Source organism: Culicoides brevitarsis, chromosome 1, assembly GCF_036172545.1.
Source record: "Culicoides brevitarsis isolate CSIRO-B50_1 chromosome 1, AGI_CSIRO_Cbre_v1, whole genome shotgun sequence".
Lineage (NCBI taxonomy): Eukaryota > Metazoa > Arthropoda > Insecta > Diptera > Ceratopogonidae > Culicoides > Culicoides brevitarsis.
In genome coordinates this window covers 36,987,011-37,006,206 of record NC_087085.1, presented here as the reverse complement: position 1 = coordinate 37,006,206, position 19,196 = coordinate 36,987,011, and the positions used below count along the sequence as shown (strand labels likewise).

Here is a 19,196-nt window from a genome sequence, read left to right as displayed (position 1 = left end):
GATTGTTAATCGAAGTAATTTTTCAATATTGTACCAAGTCGTGTGGGTTAATAAAATAAAATGAAAGCTCTTTTTTGTGGTTTCCAAAAAGTCATGAAACTTGTTATTTGGTGTCTGGTTTTAATAAGGAAATTCAAATGTAAATATTTTTTCTACGCACACGTTGCTGCTCGGACCAAACGAAATTAAAAGTTGGTGAGTATGAAAAATATTCTTCCGGTAAAATTGAAAGAAAAGCATGTTTTTGCGTTTGTTACACGATGAAATGGTTTGTGTGAGTGGTCAAGTGAAAGTCGATTTAAAAAAATATTTTTTTTATTAAAGCGCATTTTATTCATTTTTTATTAACTTTAAAATTAATAATTAATTTAATTTAAAAAATTTATACCTAATTTATTATAAAATTAATTTTTATTTAAAAATTATTAAATTAAAATTATTTAATTTTTTTTTGATCTATTTTTAATTTCATAAAATTATTAAAATAAATTTTAAACCAGAATTAAAGAATTAAACAATTATTTACAAAATTTTATTTAAGTTAAAAAATTAATTAAAAATTTAAATAATTTAAAAAAAATTAAAAACTTATTATTATTATGAGGAACAAAAATAATTAATTCAAAAGATTAAATTTACCAAAGTTGAAATAAGTTTAAATTTTATTTGTTGAATTTTTTTTCCTAAAGTTTTAAATTGTAAAAATAAATTAAAAATTTGAAAATTAAAATTTAACGTAAGATGAAAAAAAAAAAATTTAAAATCAAATGAAAAATTTAAACCAAGTAGGTATTAAATAATTTTAATTGAAAAAATATCAATAAAAAATTTTAAATAAAATTTAATTTGAAAAAATAAAAAAAAATAATTTTAAAAAAAATGTCAAATATCTTAAGTGAAAAACTAAAAAAAAATATTTAGAAAATTTTAATTTAAGTAAAATTATTTTATTTTAATTTAATTAATTTTTATTTTTTTTTAATTTTAAATTAAAATTTAATTTAAAAAAAATAAAAATATTTAAAAAAATTGATATAAAAAAAATTAATTTAATTAATTTTTAAAAAAAATTGAATTAAAAAAATTAATTAATTAAAAAAATAAATTATTTAAAAAAAAAATTAATTTTAAAGTAGTAGTAAATTATTCTAATTTTTTATTTTTTTATTTTTAAATAAAGACAAATATTGGCTTAAAATCGCAATTTTGATTTAACTAACATGATAAAATATTTAAAATGATAAACGTATCATTTAACGAGCAAATACATTTTCAATAATTTTTTTTGTTCGTTTAAGACAAAGCCGGTACGCATGCAATTTTTATGCATACACCTTCTATTCAACTCAACTAACGCGGTAATAACATTAATAACTCGCATCAAAACACGTTCGAAAATTTTATTTTTTGTTTTCTTATGAAACCACCGTTTAGTCTTTCCACTCGCGCGAGTTGATTAAAATGCATTTATTGCAATTTCCTCTGTGAAAAAAAAAGATTTTTTTTTAATAAAAATGGATGTCATTGCGAGCGGAACGATGCTCACAATGTCCTTGATCTTCGCTGCCATCTCGTACTATCACTCGAATTTGCTGGAAGTCGATCCAAAAGTCGTCGATCAAGGCGACAAGATTTTACGGAAATACGATTTCATCGTGATTGGCGGCGGATCTGCCGGATCTGTGGTTGCAAGTCGTCTCAGTGAAATCCCGCATTGGAAAATTCTGTTACTCGAAGTTGGGCCTGATGAAAATGAGGAAACGGATGTTCCTGCGTTGACGGGAACTCTGAAATTGGGTCCTTTGGATTGGAAGTACAAAACAGTTCCGTCGAATTCGTCGTGTTTGGGCATGAAAGGACAACGTTGCAATTACCCACGTGGTCGAGTTTTGGGAGGCTCGAGCGTTTTGAATAACATGTTGTACGTTCGTGGAAATCGTCACGATTACGATTCGTGGGAACGGATGGGCAACAAGGGATGGGGCTTCCAAAGTGTCCTGCATTACTTCAAAAAAAGCGAAGACAATTTGAATCCTTATATTTCGCGCAGGAAGAAATTTCACAGCACCGGAGGATATTTAACGGTTCAAGAAGCGCCATGGAGAACGCCAATAGCGACAGCTTTCATTCGTGCCGGAGAGGAAATCGGATACCCGAATCGGGATATCAATGGAGGAACGCAAACGGGATTTATGTTGCCGCAAGCGACAATGAGGCAAGGAAGTCGATGCAGTGCAGCCAAAGCATTTTTGAGACCCACGAGGAAAAGACCGAATATGCATTTCTCGTTGAATTCGCCAGTGGTGAAAATTCACATCGATCCTGTGTCGAAAAAAGTGAAAGGAGTTCATTTTGAGAGGAATGGAGATCCATTTTATGCCGAAGTAGCGAAGGAAGTCATTTTGTCAGCAGGTGCGATCAATTCTCCGCAACTTTTGATGCTTTCGGGAGTAGGACCTGCAGAGCATTTGAAGAAATTCGGGATTCAAGTCATTTCGGATTTGCCTGTGGGTGAAAATTTGCAAGATCATGTCGCGATGGTTGGATTGACATTTTTAGGTGAGATTTTATTTAAAGATTTTTCAATTAAAATTAAAACATCTGAAAAAATTTTTACAATTTTTAAATAAAATTCGAATTTCTTTCAAATATTTTTTTTTTTTATAAATTTTAAATTTTTTAAAAATAATTCTTGTTAAAACTTTCTTTTATATTTTTTATACTTAATTTAATTTAAAAATTCATTGTCATTAAAAAAAATAATTTAAAAAAATTAATTAAAAAATTAATTAAAAATTTTAATTTAAAAATAATTAAAAAATAATTTTAAATAAAATGCAAAATTTTCTAAAAAATAATTTTTAAAAAGTTAAAAAAATATTTTTTCAAAATTTTTGATAATTTTATTAAATCTCAATTAAAATACAAGTTAAAGAAAATTAATTTTTTAAGAATTTTTGATAAATTTTTATAATTATTTTACAATTAAAAATATATTTAATAAATATCAATAAGATTTTTATTTTTTTTTTACAAAAAATAAATAAAATTAATTTTTAAGTTGAATTAAACTTAAAATGTAAATAAAATTTATTTAAAGCGATAAATATTTTTTCTTAAATTTTAAAAAAATAAAAAAAAAATTAAATTGATTCTGAATATCATGAGATTTTTGGTAAATTTTTGTATGAATTAAACATTTATTTATTTAAAATATTAAAAAAAATAATTATTTTTAATGAATTTAATTATTACTTTATTGAGTTAATTTAATTTGATTTTTTTTTTAATTTTTAATTAATTTTTATTTTATTAAATTAATTAATAAAATAATTTTTTTTTTATTAAAAAATTTAATTTTCTTAACTTAATTTTTTTTAATTTTTCATTATTCAAGTTAATAAGCCAATATCGATCGTTCAACCAAGATTTCCTCAAGCAAGTACCGCAGCGGAATACGTTTTGAACGGAAGAGGTCCCTTAACGCATTTAGGAAATATCGAAGGAATCGGCTTCGTCAACACAAAATTCGCTAATGCCTCCATCGATTGGCCCGACATGCAACTTCACATGATGGGAACAAGGTAAAATCTCTTTTTCTGTTCACGAATCATGACTTTAAAATTTTAATTTTTAGCATTGATGCCGTCAAAAGTTACACCATGGGTCTCAAATCGTCAATTTTCAAACAAGTTTTCGCTCCTTTGGCGAATTTCGATTCTTGGAGCATCGTTCCGACACTTTTGCGTCCCTTTTCTCGTGGAACAGTTCGTTTGCGTTCGAAAAATCCCTTCGACAGTCCCTTAATTGACACAAATTTCTTCGCTGATCCACGTGACATGAAAACTCTCGTCGAAGGAGCCAAAATCGCCTTAGCTGTCGCTGGAGCGCCCATTTTTAAGAAATTCGGAAATCGAGTGCATTCAATTCCTTTGCCGCCTTGCAAGCCCTTCAAATTTCTCTCTGACGAATATCTCGAGTGTCACGCCCGAACTTTGACCCAAACGATTTATCATCCCGTTGGAACGGCAAAAATGGGTCCGAAAAACGATTCGAGCAGCGTCGTTGACGAACGATTGAGAGTTCATGGCGTCGTTGGATTGCGAGTCATTGACGCAAGTATCATGCCGAATATCGTGAGTGGCAATACGAATAGTCCAACGATCATGATCGGAGAAAAGGGCGCCGACATGATCAAGAGAGATTGGCGCGATAGCATTAAAGTGAAGCTGAAACGAGTTGGATGAAAAGTTTTTTTTTGCCGAAAAAAAGTCAAGATCACCTAAAACCTGATTTAAATTGAATTAAAGCGGATTTCTTGCCTGATTTCGTATTCATCTGGCAGTTAAATAACCTCTTATTATTATTATTTTTAAATGAAAAAATAAAATAAAAAACACTGTCACTTTTATTTAAATAAAATGTGCACGACGAGCATCGATATTAATACAAAAAAAAAACAAAAACTGCGAACAACAAGATAAGCCTGTAATTTATGTCTGAAAATGTCTTAGTTTTGCGTTGAATGAAATAAGACGAGTACTTTATTTGACAACGACCGTTTTTCACAACGAACTGAAATCTGTCTCGAATTTCAGGGAACGCTACTTAAATTTTTCATTGAAAATTATGAGTTGGTAAGTTCAAAAAAAGGTATTTAAAGTTGATCTAATGAAAATTTTTAATTTTTTATAAAAGAATTAAAATTTTAATAGAAAAAAAAATATTTTTTTATAGTTTTAAAATTTTTTTGAAGAAGATAAACTCATGATTATATTTTTTAAAATTATTATAAAATTATTTTTTTTATTAAAAAATTATTTTACGAAATTTTCATAATTTTGACTCTGAATTAATAAAAAAGTGTAAATTAAAGAAAAATATTTTTTATTTTATTTTTTTTTTTTTAGAAAAAGAGCACTTTACATTAAATATTTAATTTTTATAAGATCTTTAAAAATGTCGAAAAATTATTATTTTCGAAAAATTATTATTTTTTTTTGTTTAAAATTTATTTCAATAAATAAATTAAATTAAAAAATAATTAAAAATTAATTTTAAAATTTAATTAAATAAATATAATTTTTAATATTACTTTTTTTATTTATTAATTGAGATAATTTTTTGTTAAATAATAAATTAATTTAATATTAATATTAATTAATTAAAGATTTAATTAAAATAATTACTTAAAATAATTTGGCAGTATTTATTTAAATTCCAATTATTATTAGTTTTATAAATTTTTTGAAAATTTAAATTTTTTGAATTTTCAGACAATTTTCTTCCCAACGCCAAACAATTTTTTTCAATGGATTCAATAAAGACTCATTGTTCACCGTGACTATTCACAGACAGTCAACCCATAAGTTGTAAAATGCAAACGAAATAAACATGAGAGAGAGACACAAAGTGCAATATTTTTTAAAAAAATTTCTCTTCTCGCCCTATGAACACCGCACACCGTGTGTCGTAATAATCGTAAAATAAATAAAAAAAAAAGGTTTGCAACCGCAAAATGTTCACGCACAACAGCGAAAAATTGTATCAATATCATGATGCCGTAGATTATGCGAACAAAAGCCACAATGGCACATAAAGACACAGACAGACACGGCATGAACTTGAACACATCGTGTCGCAATTACCTTTAATAGTGCTAAAGTAAGGGCCACCAAAGTTGACTCATCTCACAAAATTTTCACTTATTTTTTTAATTTGGCGAGAAAATGTCTCTGAAAGGTCAGAAAAAATTGAAAAATCATTTTTTCATAAAATTTTCTGCTTACCTGAGCTGAGCAGTTCAATTAAAAATTATGATTTGACGGATATTTCGTATTTTGAAGATGTTTCAGTTCAAATAACTCGAAATTGAAACAATTTTGCAAAGTCATTTTTTTCGAACAGGTTACGAAAGAAAGATGTTATTTTGACATAACAATTGAAAATACTTAAATTGCAATTGATTTTGTGAGTAACAGAAAAGGTCGAATTTGTTAAATAAAAACTTTTGTAATTTTTTCGATCAAGAAATTTCATTTTTTTACGCAGGAAGTTACTCAAGAATTTAATATTGAGGCGAATATTTTAATAAAAAATAAATTGTTAAAAATAATTTAAAAAATTTTAAAATAAAAAAAAAATTATAAAAAATTAAAAAAATAAAAAATTAAAAAAAATAAAAAAAAATTTACAAAAGAATAATTCTCATTAAAAAAAATCAAATTTTTTTAAATAATTTTCCTTTAAAAAAATCAAATTAATTAATTATTTTTCAAAGGAAAAAAATAGAATTATTCTTTTGTAAAATTTTTTTATTTATTTTTTTTTTTTTTGCAAAAATTTTTATAATTATTTCTGCATTTGTTTGGCTATGGAGTGCATTTTTTGATATTACATAATTTGAAGAAATTTAAAAAATGTAAAAAAATTAAACAAAATTAATTTTGAATATTTTTAGCAATTTTTACAGTTTTGATATCAAAATATTAAATTTTTGCAAAAGAAAATTTCTTTAATTTGGAATTTTTTTCCTAAAAATCTAATTTTTAAATTAATTTTTTCGTCAAATGATTCAAAAATGATTCAAAATGATTCAAATGATTCATCAATAAATAGATTTCTTTAAAATCAATTTCACAATTCCCTTGAAACTCTAAAAACGTGCAATAAAAACCACAATTAAATGACTCACACTTTTCTTCGCTGCCTTTCTATTCAAACGAATTCCTCCTTGTCTCACCTCGGATTACCTCAAAAAAAAAAGCAATTCATATTTTTATAAATTTATCAATTCAAAATATTTCAATACAACATTTTAATATAACGGGCACGTTTCTCCATCAACCACATCCTTAGAACATTTCTAATGAATAATTGATTGGGACGAGACGTCACTTAATCAAACTACGAGACAACTCGCATGAAATTACATTTAAAAAAATTCTTTCATTTTTTAATAATAATAAAAAAAAATTGAATAATGCAAAGGAATCGGTTCTAGTTGTTGTTATTTTTTTCAAGTTTAATAGACAATCGCCTCACGTCGACACACAAAAAAAGCCGTAACAAGGAATATTAAAAATAAATAGAGTCCCACAATAAAATAACAAACTTTTATTTGTCCATCATCTCACCTTCAACTCGACGAAATATCACTCGATTTAGCATTCTATTAACGGTTTTGAATGGTATCGGTAATAAAAAATTCAACGACGGACCTTTAAAAGTGTTGTTTTATGAATTCTGTTCTTGTGACAGAATAACAAATAAAAAGTTTTTTTTTTCAATTTTTGTAAATAAATAAAAAAAAATTTTTTTGAAGGCAAAAGAGACCGCCAGTTTTATGATATATTTATTTATTTTTTCTATTGCGTATCGTTTGAAGAGGAAGGGAGGATCATTTATGTACCTTTATTTATTCCCCGACCAGCATAATTTTTTTTTTGATAATTTTTGTAAACGTGCGACGTTTATTTAAAAAAAAAACGAAAAAAGGCGATAACAAGGGGTTTCTTTGCACGCATGAGAAAAAGTGCCTTTTCGAGATAAAATAAAAATTTATAATTTTTATGCCTTGATAAGTTTTTCGAGATAACCGAGTGATTTCGAGTGTTTTGTAAAAAAAAAATAAATATAGAATTATTTGAAAAACTTTATTTTACAGAGATAAGCTTGATTAAACAAACGTTTTCCCTTTTTATTTATTTATTTTTTTCTTCAAGTAAAACTATTTACCTGAGTAAGCAATTTTTTTCCATATCGTAAAGTATATTAGCGCAAAGTTATGTCGATAAAACGTTAAGTAGACTATTGACAACAATGTAATGCTTGAGAAGTACAAATGTACTACAAAGTTTATGCTAAGTGATTAGATTGTTGACAGCTGATTTAATTCGTAGCAGAAACGCGATAATGTTGTGAATTTTGATCACAAAAATGACGTAGAACTTTTGAAGTTGCGTGGATTTTAAAATGAAGTTAAGTTAAGTAAGCTCAGTCCGGAAAACTAGAACTAAAAAAGAACTTTTATTAAAGTTTTAGAATTTGATCTGAAAAAAGTATCAGAGAATTTTTATCTAAGGATTAGTACCAAATTAATATTTTTATTTATTCTACAGATCAGGAGTTTTTTAATGAAATTACTTAACGATAGACGAAAAAAGTTATACTGAGGTAAGTTAACTGTAGAAACCTAATGTTTCGAATTTTTAATAAATATTTTAGTGGGTCACATAAAAGTATGTAATATCTTAAAATTAATGAAACAAAATTTTTTTTCTTACAGAAATTGATTCTGCTAAACTTTTTGAACATTCTTCCTTTTTGACTTACTTTGAAAAAGAAAAAAGGAACTTAAGTTGTCAATACAGTTGTTATGATTGAAGTTCATATATTCAAAATCGGTCAGAATAGTCGAGCTTAACTCAAGAAGCTGTATATACAAGAAGTTGAAGGAAGACCGAAGGAAGAAAGTTTGTGATCAAAGAGCATTTTTTTATGGATTTACGATTTATGGGGTTACGCCAAATGTAACCCAATGACTATGAAAACTTAATCAATTAATTAAACAATCGCTTTATTTTTCCAAAATTATCCAGAATATCGCCAGCACGTCCTTCTTCTTTTCTCTCTGCCACAAAAGTGACATCTCTCTCTCATAACCGACGAAAACTTTTCCGTTATCTGAAAGAAAAAAGAAAAAAAATATTAATAAAAAATGATACTTTTTAAGAAAAAAAATAATAATAGATACCAAAACTGAGGTTTATGATGAATTTTATTGACCTAAGTCTAAAATTTTCAATAAAATTGTGAGATTTATATTTAAATATTTTCATACAACTCGCATGTATCTCTCAAAAAAATGTGTTTGCGAGACATAAACTTTTCACAATAAACTATTAATTACTTCCCAAACTCAAAATGTCCATTAAGACGAAGATTCTACGTCATATCTCTCTTAATAAGTATTTTATAAATACATGGAGACATGATATTTTTTTTTCATAAAGTCTCTATATGGAGTCGAAAAACTTTACAAAAGCGATCACAACAGCTTTTAGAGCGATAAGAAGACAGAAATGTAGTCGCAAAGAGAGAATAAAAGTAAACAAACAGCCTATCTAGGCATAAATAAACAATAATAATAAATAAATACTGATTTTAAAATGAAGTAAAAATAGCACTTGTCCTTCAGACACGACCAACGACAACTAAAATATGCCTGACTGCTCTACATTCGTACGGAACAATTAAAAACCAAACACCAAGAAACAGACACAGTAAATAACTGTTGACATACTATCACATTTTTTTTTTCGATGAATAAAAAAAAAGTTGCTGATCAATTTATGGATTTGGAAAGGGATTCGCATGTACTTGAACCAATTTTGCAATACGAGAAACTCAGAAAAAAATCAAGTAAGGAGCTAGAAAAATAGTTGAGAAATTCCTCGAACAAACGTGAGGTGAGATCAAGTCGAGTCACTGCGCGCCGTGTGCCCAATGAAGTGTAAAACGAGAGGTGTAATGCCATGTGTAAAGTTTATGATGCATATTTTATTGCCCATTTAAATCAATGTTCGCTCTATTTCATGTCATACCACGTCAAACACAATATTCAATGAATTTTTCCTCCGTTCTGAGCCATCGATTGTGTCAAGTCTCGAACAATGGAAAAATATCGAAGGTGTTGCCAAACAATCTCTTGCGATGCGTAAAATAAACAACAACTTGCACTTTCATTTAAATGTCTCTCTGTCTCTCCTTTCAATGATGAGAAAAAAAACTCAACTTGACTTTTCCAGGTCGTCGTCGCCGTCGAAAAAAAAATTGAACATGTCAATCGCGAAAAATAATGAGACGTCAGGTTAGCCTGAAACGGTGAATAAAGTAATTATTGATCGTCGTTGAAAAAAAAAACATTAGCCTTGCCCTCATCTCTCATATGAGCAGATATTTATGTGTTGTAGAGTTCGCATGATGATGAATGAAGCCAGCAACATGCAAGCTGCTGTCTTTTTTTGTTGTAATGGCGTAAAATATTAAAAAACAATCATCATGCAGTTTTTGTTTCGTTGCTTGTACATATATTATTTATTCATTATTACACCCCAATCTTCTTCTTGACTCTTTTTTGCTTCGTTTGGGCTTCAAAGGGTAATGCAAAAAAAAACAACAAAAATCAGCTTGAGTCATTTATTAAGAAACCAAGCCATCATCATCATCATTGTCGATGTTGTGGTTTTTTTCTTCATTTTTTCGGCTGGCTTAGCTTGGCGAATTATGGTTAAAGGCGAAATATCATAATTTTGTGTGGCACGATTTGTCTGGGTTTTTGTCAGGTTGGAGTTTTTTTTTTGTCTTATGAGACAATGAATTGATCTTAGAATGCTTTAAGACTTTTTGTGATTTTTTCATTTCAGAAATAAAATATTTAAATTTATAAAATTAAAATAAATTAGGTAAAATAAAAAAAAAATCTTATAAAAATATACAATTCCTTCAATTTTAAAAAAATTATTAATTAATAGTTTTAAGTAATAATTAATTTATTAATAAAATTTTATTTTATTTTAAATTAAATTTTTTAATTTTATTTAATTTAATTTAATAATTTAAATTTTAATTTTTAAGTTTAATATAATATATTCTATAAATTATTAATAAAAATTAAAAAAAACTAAATTTTGTTAAGCATTTAATTGTTTATTAAATACTGAAAAAAATATTTAAGAAATTTTTTAAAATATTTTTTTTTACTTTTTAAATATAAATATAAAAAAAAATAAATAAAATTATTAATGAATAATAAAAAAATAACAAAATATAATAAATAAATTTTTTCATTATTTTTTAATAAAAATTTTCAACATGGATACCAAAGGTTAATAAAAAAAATAAATTTAAAAACACGTCAAGCTCAATAAATCATCCTTTGAAATATTTAATTTAAGAACAATTTCACAAAAAAATTTCATTACGTCACTAAAAAAAGTTCGTTATTCGGAACTTATTCCATCAAGTCAACAAACAATAAAAGCTATAAAAAACACGAAGCGCCTCGTTGATGAATGAATGGATTGTCTGATGAGATTATCCAACGTACTTACCTACCTTTGGTGCAAAAATAATAAAAACAACGAAAAAAAAGCTACTTGATAATATCAGCAAACTAGTCACTCATGCAAATGAATGTGTGAGAAAATTTTTATAGAAAATCCTGTTCTTTCACAGAATTCAATACAGAATTTTTTTAATTCTTAGCACGTGCTTCCGTAGCTTTGTTGCCAGTGCTGTTGTTTGTTGTTGTTTTGATATTCACAAAAAATTCTCACTTTTATTTTATTGTTTTTTTTTTATTCAGTCTGAAAGTTTTTTTTTTCGCATATAAGGTTATTTTTATGCAAAAGACAAGTTACGTAATGAATTCTTAACAGAAAATGTTATGGCGAATAATTGATTGCAAATGCGTCGTCGCTTGGTCGATGTGAAGGGAGGAGAATGTCAGACAGACTTTTTCGAACAATAAAAGAGAGAAGGGCATGATTGTCCGAAATTCGCTAATAAAACGATAGTTGACGTCATATTTTTTTTTATTTTAATTAAATTGCTTCATTTAAAATTTAAACGGTTAAAAAATTTTATTATTCACAATTAAAATAATTTTATTAAATAATTATCCCATTCTCTATGTAAATATGGAGAAAAAAGAAACAAACTAAGCAATTAAAGTCGGATCACACAAAAAAAAAAAATGAAACTTAATGACTTTAAATTTCTTCGTAAAAATATTTAAACACGGCTTGTCTCGATTTGTTGCGCGTCGTCTTCTGTTTTTTTTTTTTTAAACTTAATGATCAGATTATTATTGTTATTACCACTCGGCTCACATTTCTCGGGCATTAATTTTGAACCGAAAAAAAAAATTTTTTTCTTAATTTTTCTTTCTAATTAATTTAGATAAGAAAAAAATTTTTTTCTGTTAATGAAGAGATACACTTGTTTGACACAGATTTTGGATAAATAATTTGTTAAAACATTTTCTACTCAGATAATTTACCCAAATCTTTCACCGAAAGTCAATTAAACGGAAGGGATTTAAAAATTTATGTTTTGTCAACAATTTGTGTTCTCACGGTTTTCAACTTTTTTTTTTGTTAAAGGTTAAAAGAGGAGAAAAGTTGTTAATTTTCTGAATCAATTTTACAGACAGACGTCTTTCGATGGAGATAACGATGTGTAAATGATGCCCTTTTCGGGTTGTGGGCTAGCAGCAACTTCTCACATTTGTCAGTTGACAACACAAATGGCACCTCTGTCAGGCAGCTGGCTTCTCCGCGATGCTAATCGATAAATTCTCTCACATTTATTAAAAAAATACAAAAATAAAATAAACAAATAAATATAATTATCATTCTAAAGTAATCTCCACAAACGACGTCGTACCGATCGTGGTTCACCTTGATTTGCAGCGAAAAAACCACTTGCTGACGATGGCGATGATGATGATGATGATGAAGTAGTAAACAAGCACACTTTATTAATATACATTTTTATTAATAAAACTTTAAAAGACAATGACGTTGCTTTGCCGGGATGCGAGCGATATGATCCGGTCGTTTATCATCATCGAGAGCGGATTGTCAAGATTTTTATTTGTTTTTCTGTAAATTAATGGACCTGCGTCTGAAATGCCAGTTTTACCAGTTGCTGCTCGAAAAAGTCTCGAGTGATAAAAATCTTCGAAAAAAAAAATTACATATTGACTTGTTGTTTGCTTTGGACATGGCATCGTCAGAACGACGACGACGACATGTTCTCGCAGACACATCATGCAACAAATACGTGTTGAACGAAAAAAAAAGATTGCAAACAAATATGGAACGTGATTCAATGACATCTCAGAGACAAGTCGATGTTAAATGTGAAAATAAACATATTTCATGGAGATGATGATGATGGAGGTGATGGAAAAGAAAAGAACGCTACACCTTGAACTGGACTGCTAATTGTTTTTACAGCATAAGAATCGTCGTAAAAAAATAACATTTCTTTCGTTTCTTGACGCAACTTGCAAGTTCAACGGCAGGTAAGCGAGACACACGGAAAAACAGAGTCAAATCACGTCTCATCTGATGTGCTAAAATCGTCAAGCTGGTGTCAAATATGAATGATAAATGTTTTTACACTTTTGTTTTTCTTCCTCCGGTGTTACTTTTTTTATTGTTGTTGTTGTAGATTTTTTTACATGATCTTAAATTTACATTATCAAATTTTATTTAATAAAAATTTTAATTTGAATAATAAAATAAAACAATTTAAAAAATGAAAATCATAAAAAATAAAAAAAAAAAATTCATGTATCATCAATGAATTTCCCTTTATTTTTATTGTTAAAAAAAAAAATAAATTTATCGACCAAACGACGCAAAATTATTTATAAATTTGTGAAAATTTAAAAATTTTTTAATTAAAGATTTTTTTTGAAACCAAAATAAAATATTACATTCAAAATTATTAAAAAATTGTAATTTGAATGAAAAATGAAATAATTTGAAATCAAATTTAAAAATCAGTTTTTTGAACGAAAAAATTTTTATTAAAAGAAGTTTATTAAGTTAAAACTCTTCGAAAATTTTAAATAAAAATTTTCTCAATATTTTAAGTGACTAGTTTTTGATTTTATCAAATAGCTTTATTTTAAAATTGTTTTTTTATTTTTGCAAATAAAAAAAAAAAGTACGTTTTTAAATCTCATAAAAAAATCCAAAAATTTAAGAGAAATTTACTTTAAAAGAGATTTTATTAATTTTTTGCTTTATTTGAATTTCAAAGATTTTTTTGTTTATTGATATCAACGGTATATTTATAAAAAACATATTCTTAATGTTTTTCCTTTTACATTTTTTTAAAACATCTTTTTTTTTTTTTACTAACTAAAAAATATTTTAAAAATAGAAATTAATTAATAGTAATTTTTTTTATTTTTTTTAAATTTATTTTTTTTTTAATTTAACTAATTTCAGTTTTAATTTTTTTTGCTAAAAAACTCTTCAAAATAAGCAAAAATTATATCATAAAATCTTACCTGCTTAACGATTTGAAAATTTTCCGCTAATGTCAAAGATCGACTTTCTTGATGATAATTAACGATAACCCGCGACAATATCTTTAAACTTGTTTCGTAAAATTTCTCAATCTCAACCATCAAAAATACTTGTTAAACATCTTGTAATTTTCCGTAAATAAGTGCTCGAAAGCCTGACTATCACATTCTCACAAAAAAAAAAAACAAGTCACAGACAAAAAAAAAAGTCGAGAAGACATAATTTGAATGGGAAGTCAAATTGCAATGTGAGAGTTTTAACATGGTTCATAGAGCATGACAAAAAATCATTTTCATTACTTTACTATTATATTTACCTACTTTGTACAAAAAAAAATTGCTAAATTATTTATTTACAACTCACAGATTTTCAGACTCCTGCGCATTCGAGACACAAAAGCATTTAGTTGGATAGTCTAGTAAGCATTTGAACTATGCAAATTACTTTTGTTTGTTGTTGTCTTTATTGTTATTTAAACAAAATAAAATAACATACAATCTAGCATTTAGCAAGAATTGAATAGAAGGAAACAAAAATAAATGTCAAGGTAGGTACCAGCAATCAGTTACAATCTAACAATCATTAGTTGATGCACTTTTATTTTATTGCCTAGATTCATGGGAATATTTGTACGTATCTAAAATACAGTAAGCAATGACGACGAAGGGAGATGAACTACGTCATCATTTAAAAAAAAACTTCTATGCGGGTGATGATATTTCACACGAGCCGGCATGGCGTGTGAGTGACGCGCAAAACATGGGTCATCATCACCCTGATCGTAAATTCGCACACACACACGCTGCCCCGCGTCAACGATTTTGTGGCTTTAATTTAAATTTATTTCAAGAACTCGTGCATTACAAAAAATAATAAAATGTGGAACAATCGAAAGTGATGATTGTGGTTATAAATTTTTATATTATCATTTAAATGAAGCTGGAGAATTGTAACACGAACAAAGAGCTTGGATGCTTGGAGGATAAGGTACGTAATTTTGAATGCAAATCATTTCAGACTTGAAGTTTTTTTTTGTTTGTTAAAATATGCGTGGCTTACGAACAAAACGGAACAAATATTTCGTTAATTAAACAATTTATAAACATGAGATGTAGTATTTATGGATTATGAGATCTGTCACACACCTTGTCTGTGACTCGATAATATGCTTTTTTTTTGTTGTGTTTATGTTTAACGGATGAGAATTTGTCCCTGATGTAACGGCTTTGTGCGAGCGGAAAAAACAGACTTTGACATTAATCCAATATTATTTGATGGAGTTGAGGGACAGCGTGCAGGTTAAAGCATTTTTAATTTAATAATGACTTAACTTCATTGGCGTGGATTTAAATATTTGAGGGTTTTTGCTTGGTTTGAATTAATTGGAATAGATTTTAGGTTTGATAAGGATCTTACCATTTTAGCGTTGTGAGGGTCTTCGATTTCATAGAATGCCTTGAAGGGTCTTTTCAATCATATTAATCTTTAAGGGAAAAAAATCGAATCAAAAAATTCTTCGGATCAATTGGACTCCTTTGAAAAAAAATCTTAGAAAATCAAATATCTTCTGAAAAATTAAAAAAAACTCTTTAAAAACAAAAAAATGTTAAAAGAAACTTACCTCTTTTTCTCCTTTTGTTACTTAATATTCCTTTTTGTACTCGGTTCTTTTTTTGTGGTAAGTCGCCCATTAGAATTTTTTATTTTAACTTTTGTGAATAACTTTAAATTATCTTTTTTGTGTATCTTCAGAGAGTACCATGAAACTTTTCAAATTATTTATGCAGAACGCGTTTTGTAATCGCAGAGCCAAAGTAAGTTTCATCTTTAATCGATTTTGTGGACTCTTCTTCATGGACCTCATATTGACTCAAGTAAGTATATTTAGAACACACGATCGAACGGATCAAACATTTGCTTTTAATTTCTTTTTTTTTCAGAAACATACCAAAGTACATTAAAAATGATAAGAATTGTCACTTTTATGAATGAATGAAGTTCGAAACATTTGTGTAACTATTTGCGAAACCTCATTCTTCAAACACTGAGTCGACACGATCAGACTTCTATCTCACTGTTTTTCTTCTATACTCGTGTACATCTGGCATGACGTATCAAACTATATGAGGTATTTAGAATGTTTTGTATTTAATATGCATATTTGAACAGCTTTGCATGCCTCGCGTTGTTGTTGTTATTATTGGTGCTACTACTGTTGTTCTCACCGTATTCTCGAAAGAATGCTAAAAATGGTAATAAGGGAGCTGGTCTTAAGTGCCGTGTACTCGAATGCTCTCAAGGAAGTCGTTCTCAATCATATCGAGAACATTTTGAACAAGGGTTTCATTTCAATTCAAGTCGAATTCTGAGATTGATTACAAGAATGCAAAAACACACAAATGATAAATATCGCATTTATTTTAAGAAGGGTTTTTTTGCCTTTTATTTCACCTGACAAGTATTGAGAATTTACATTGCAGCAAAAAAAAAAATACAACAAAGAACGATAAATTTAACGAAGTTTCAATGATCAAAAGGAACGAGAATTCAATTTTGGGATATTTAGTAATCAATGAGCAGAGCAAGGTAACGAAGACAAAGACTTACAATAAGATTAATTACTCTTTTTGAGGTAAATTGCATGCACAGTTTTTTTGTTGCCTTTTTTTTAATCAAAATTAATCGACTCCCAAACCATTCATTGTGCAAACATCTTTTGCAAAAATTGCAATTCAATGACTACTGAAACAGGTTTTTGTTGTAAGTACATTCGGGTTTATGAAATTTGAGTTTTTGACAAATTGGGTCCATCCGTGAAATGTAAGTTTTTGTTTCTTATTTTACTTTGTTTAATTTTTTTAAATTTTTTTAGTTTAAAGTATTGAAAGGAAAATCAAGTAAAGATTTATCACAGATTGGCTCTTAGTTTCATCATGAACACAGGAAAGGAAGGAAAGTAATCTCATCTTTCTGAGGAAAAAATAAAATTTTGCTTCTAAAAATTATTAGTTCTTACATGGTTAACCACCTTAAAAGCGAAAGTCCATCGCCTGCAGTAAAAAGAGAGACTTCAAAGGCAATTAGTGGTCTTTTTGACGGAATTTTTACCTGAAGCGACACTTTTAAATCCAAAAAATGTGGGAAATGGTCAGCTTGGAATCGCTTTTAAAAACGCTGTCCGTAAGTATAAGGAAATAACAGGATCATGTTCTAAAAATAATCTTAGCCGTAAAGTAGCGTTTCGATCCAAAAAGAGATATTGTGCGAGAAGAACGAAAACATGGAATATTCATGGATTTCAAGACTGTGATTAGACGCTTATTCACCCTAAAATTTAGGCCCTAATTACATAAACAAGCCATTTCCAACTTGCCTGCCAGAATTACTAAAGTTATTGCAAAGAAAACAGAAGTCTTGAACGCTCATAGAAATTATTAAGTGAGATGCAAAACAATAAGACGGAAGTATAATATTTATTGGCCAAAGCTGCTGTTCCATAAAATCCAACAACAACACTAAAAGTTCAAGCTTTAAAAGCTTCAAGCATATATGCACCAGATCGTAAATATTATTGCAGACGGTATAAAAAAAGTATTTCGACGAATAGATATTGAATAGACGAATAGAAAATTATACAAAACTTTTAATTTGATAAAGATAGAAATATCAATTTGATCAACAACAACACATTTATATTAACATAACAAAAAAAAATCAAATGCGCTCACATCATTCAAACTTAAATTGACACAAAAGCCTTTTTTTTACACAACTCTTTGTAATCGATTTCTTGACGTAAATTATAATTGATGGGCATCACCAAAAAGTTCAATTTTTTTTTGCTTGTCCTCTTCGTCTACACTTTAACTTCATGCAAAAAAGAAAAACGCAACATTATAGATTATTATTCATCATAAAAATTCTATTGTTCATCTCTGACGGGACTAACTAACCGCAAAACTTGCAATTTAAATAACAAAGCTGATAATCCCTTAAAATTATTATATTTATGATGCGCCCTGTTCTGATGTTAAGTACCTCTTTTACAAAGCCTTTTTGAGTAATGCCCAGTTTTTTTGGATGCATTTTTTTTTCTTTAATTTTTCAAGTTTCCTTAATTTATCGTAATTTATCAGGTTTATTGGACTTAAATGTATTTCATGAGAATCATTTACTTACAAGTTAAGCGTAGTTTTAGCGAGTTAAGTTGAAGTTGAAAAATATTCGAGAATTAAACCCTCTAATTATTTATTTTTAAATCAATTAACACGTTATTTCCAGACGTAATCGTTACATAAGCTGTTTCAATCAATCGCACACCGGCTGATGAACGATCTTTTTTTTTGTTTGAACGTTAAAGAGTGTCTATTGTTTGCCAAATTATATACTAAAATCATTACTTTGTATCTTTTTTTCTCGACGTCTTTACTTAGAACTCGAAACGTGTGTTGAGAAAAAAAAACAGAGGAATGATGGTGCGAATTTCGTGCTTCGATTAAGTCTATACCGTGACGCTTTTTATTGGATTAAAAGAATCTAACACTTCAAGGATGCTCTTAAAATGGAGATTAAGACGTGTAAATTTTTTTTATCTTCTTTTGTTCTACGTTCGTGTTTTTTTTGCTGTTCTTCTAGCCAAGTAGGAACGAAGAATAGAACAAAAGTCGAGCAATTTATGGTCACGATTCGACGATTTACACGGAAATAATTGAGTTCTAGTAACCTAGATGTTGATGTAAGTTCTATCGAAAGTGAATTTTCGAAATTTTTTTGTTTTTTTTTTCAGTAATTTTCGCTCCATAAAGTCAATCACGTGTGCCATAAATTTGAGTCAGTGCATAAAATCAACCATAAAAATGCAATATAATTTTTGTGGCGTGTCATTCTCTATTTCTTTCGCGCGACAAGAGAGTTCATTAAACCCGCATGTCTGTCACAAGCCAATAAAATGCATACAATTCAATTGATTAGTTCCAATCTTTATTGCGAGTAATGACGACGAAACATGTCATCAGAGCACCTACGTCTCGCACAGTCATAATTTAACTCGCGATTTTGCCATCGTCATAATTATTTTATCTGATG

At 27.8% G+C, this 19,196-nt stretch overlaps 1 protein-coding gene across 1 annotated transcript; it reads left to right on the top strand.

Moving 5' to 3' along the window:
* Positions 1-1,514: 1,514 nt before the first annotated feature.
* On the top strand, positions 1,515-4,247 carry LOC134837761 (glucose dehydrogenase [FAD, quinone]-like). The gene is made up of 3 exons (XM_063853148.1): positions 1,515-2,559; positions 3,398-3,584; positions 3,638-4,247. The coding sequence occupies exons 1-3, from the start codon at positions 1,515-1,517 to the stop codon at positions 4,245-4,247; spliced, it is 1,842 nt and encodes a 613-aa protein (XP_063709218.1).
* The last annotated feature ends 14,949 nt before the right edge of the window (positions 4,248-19,196 follow it).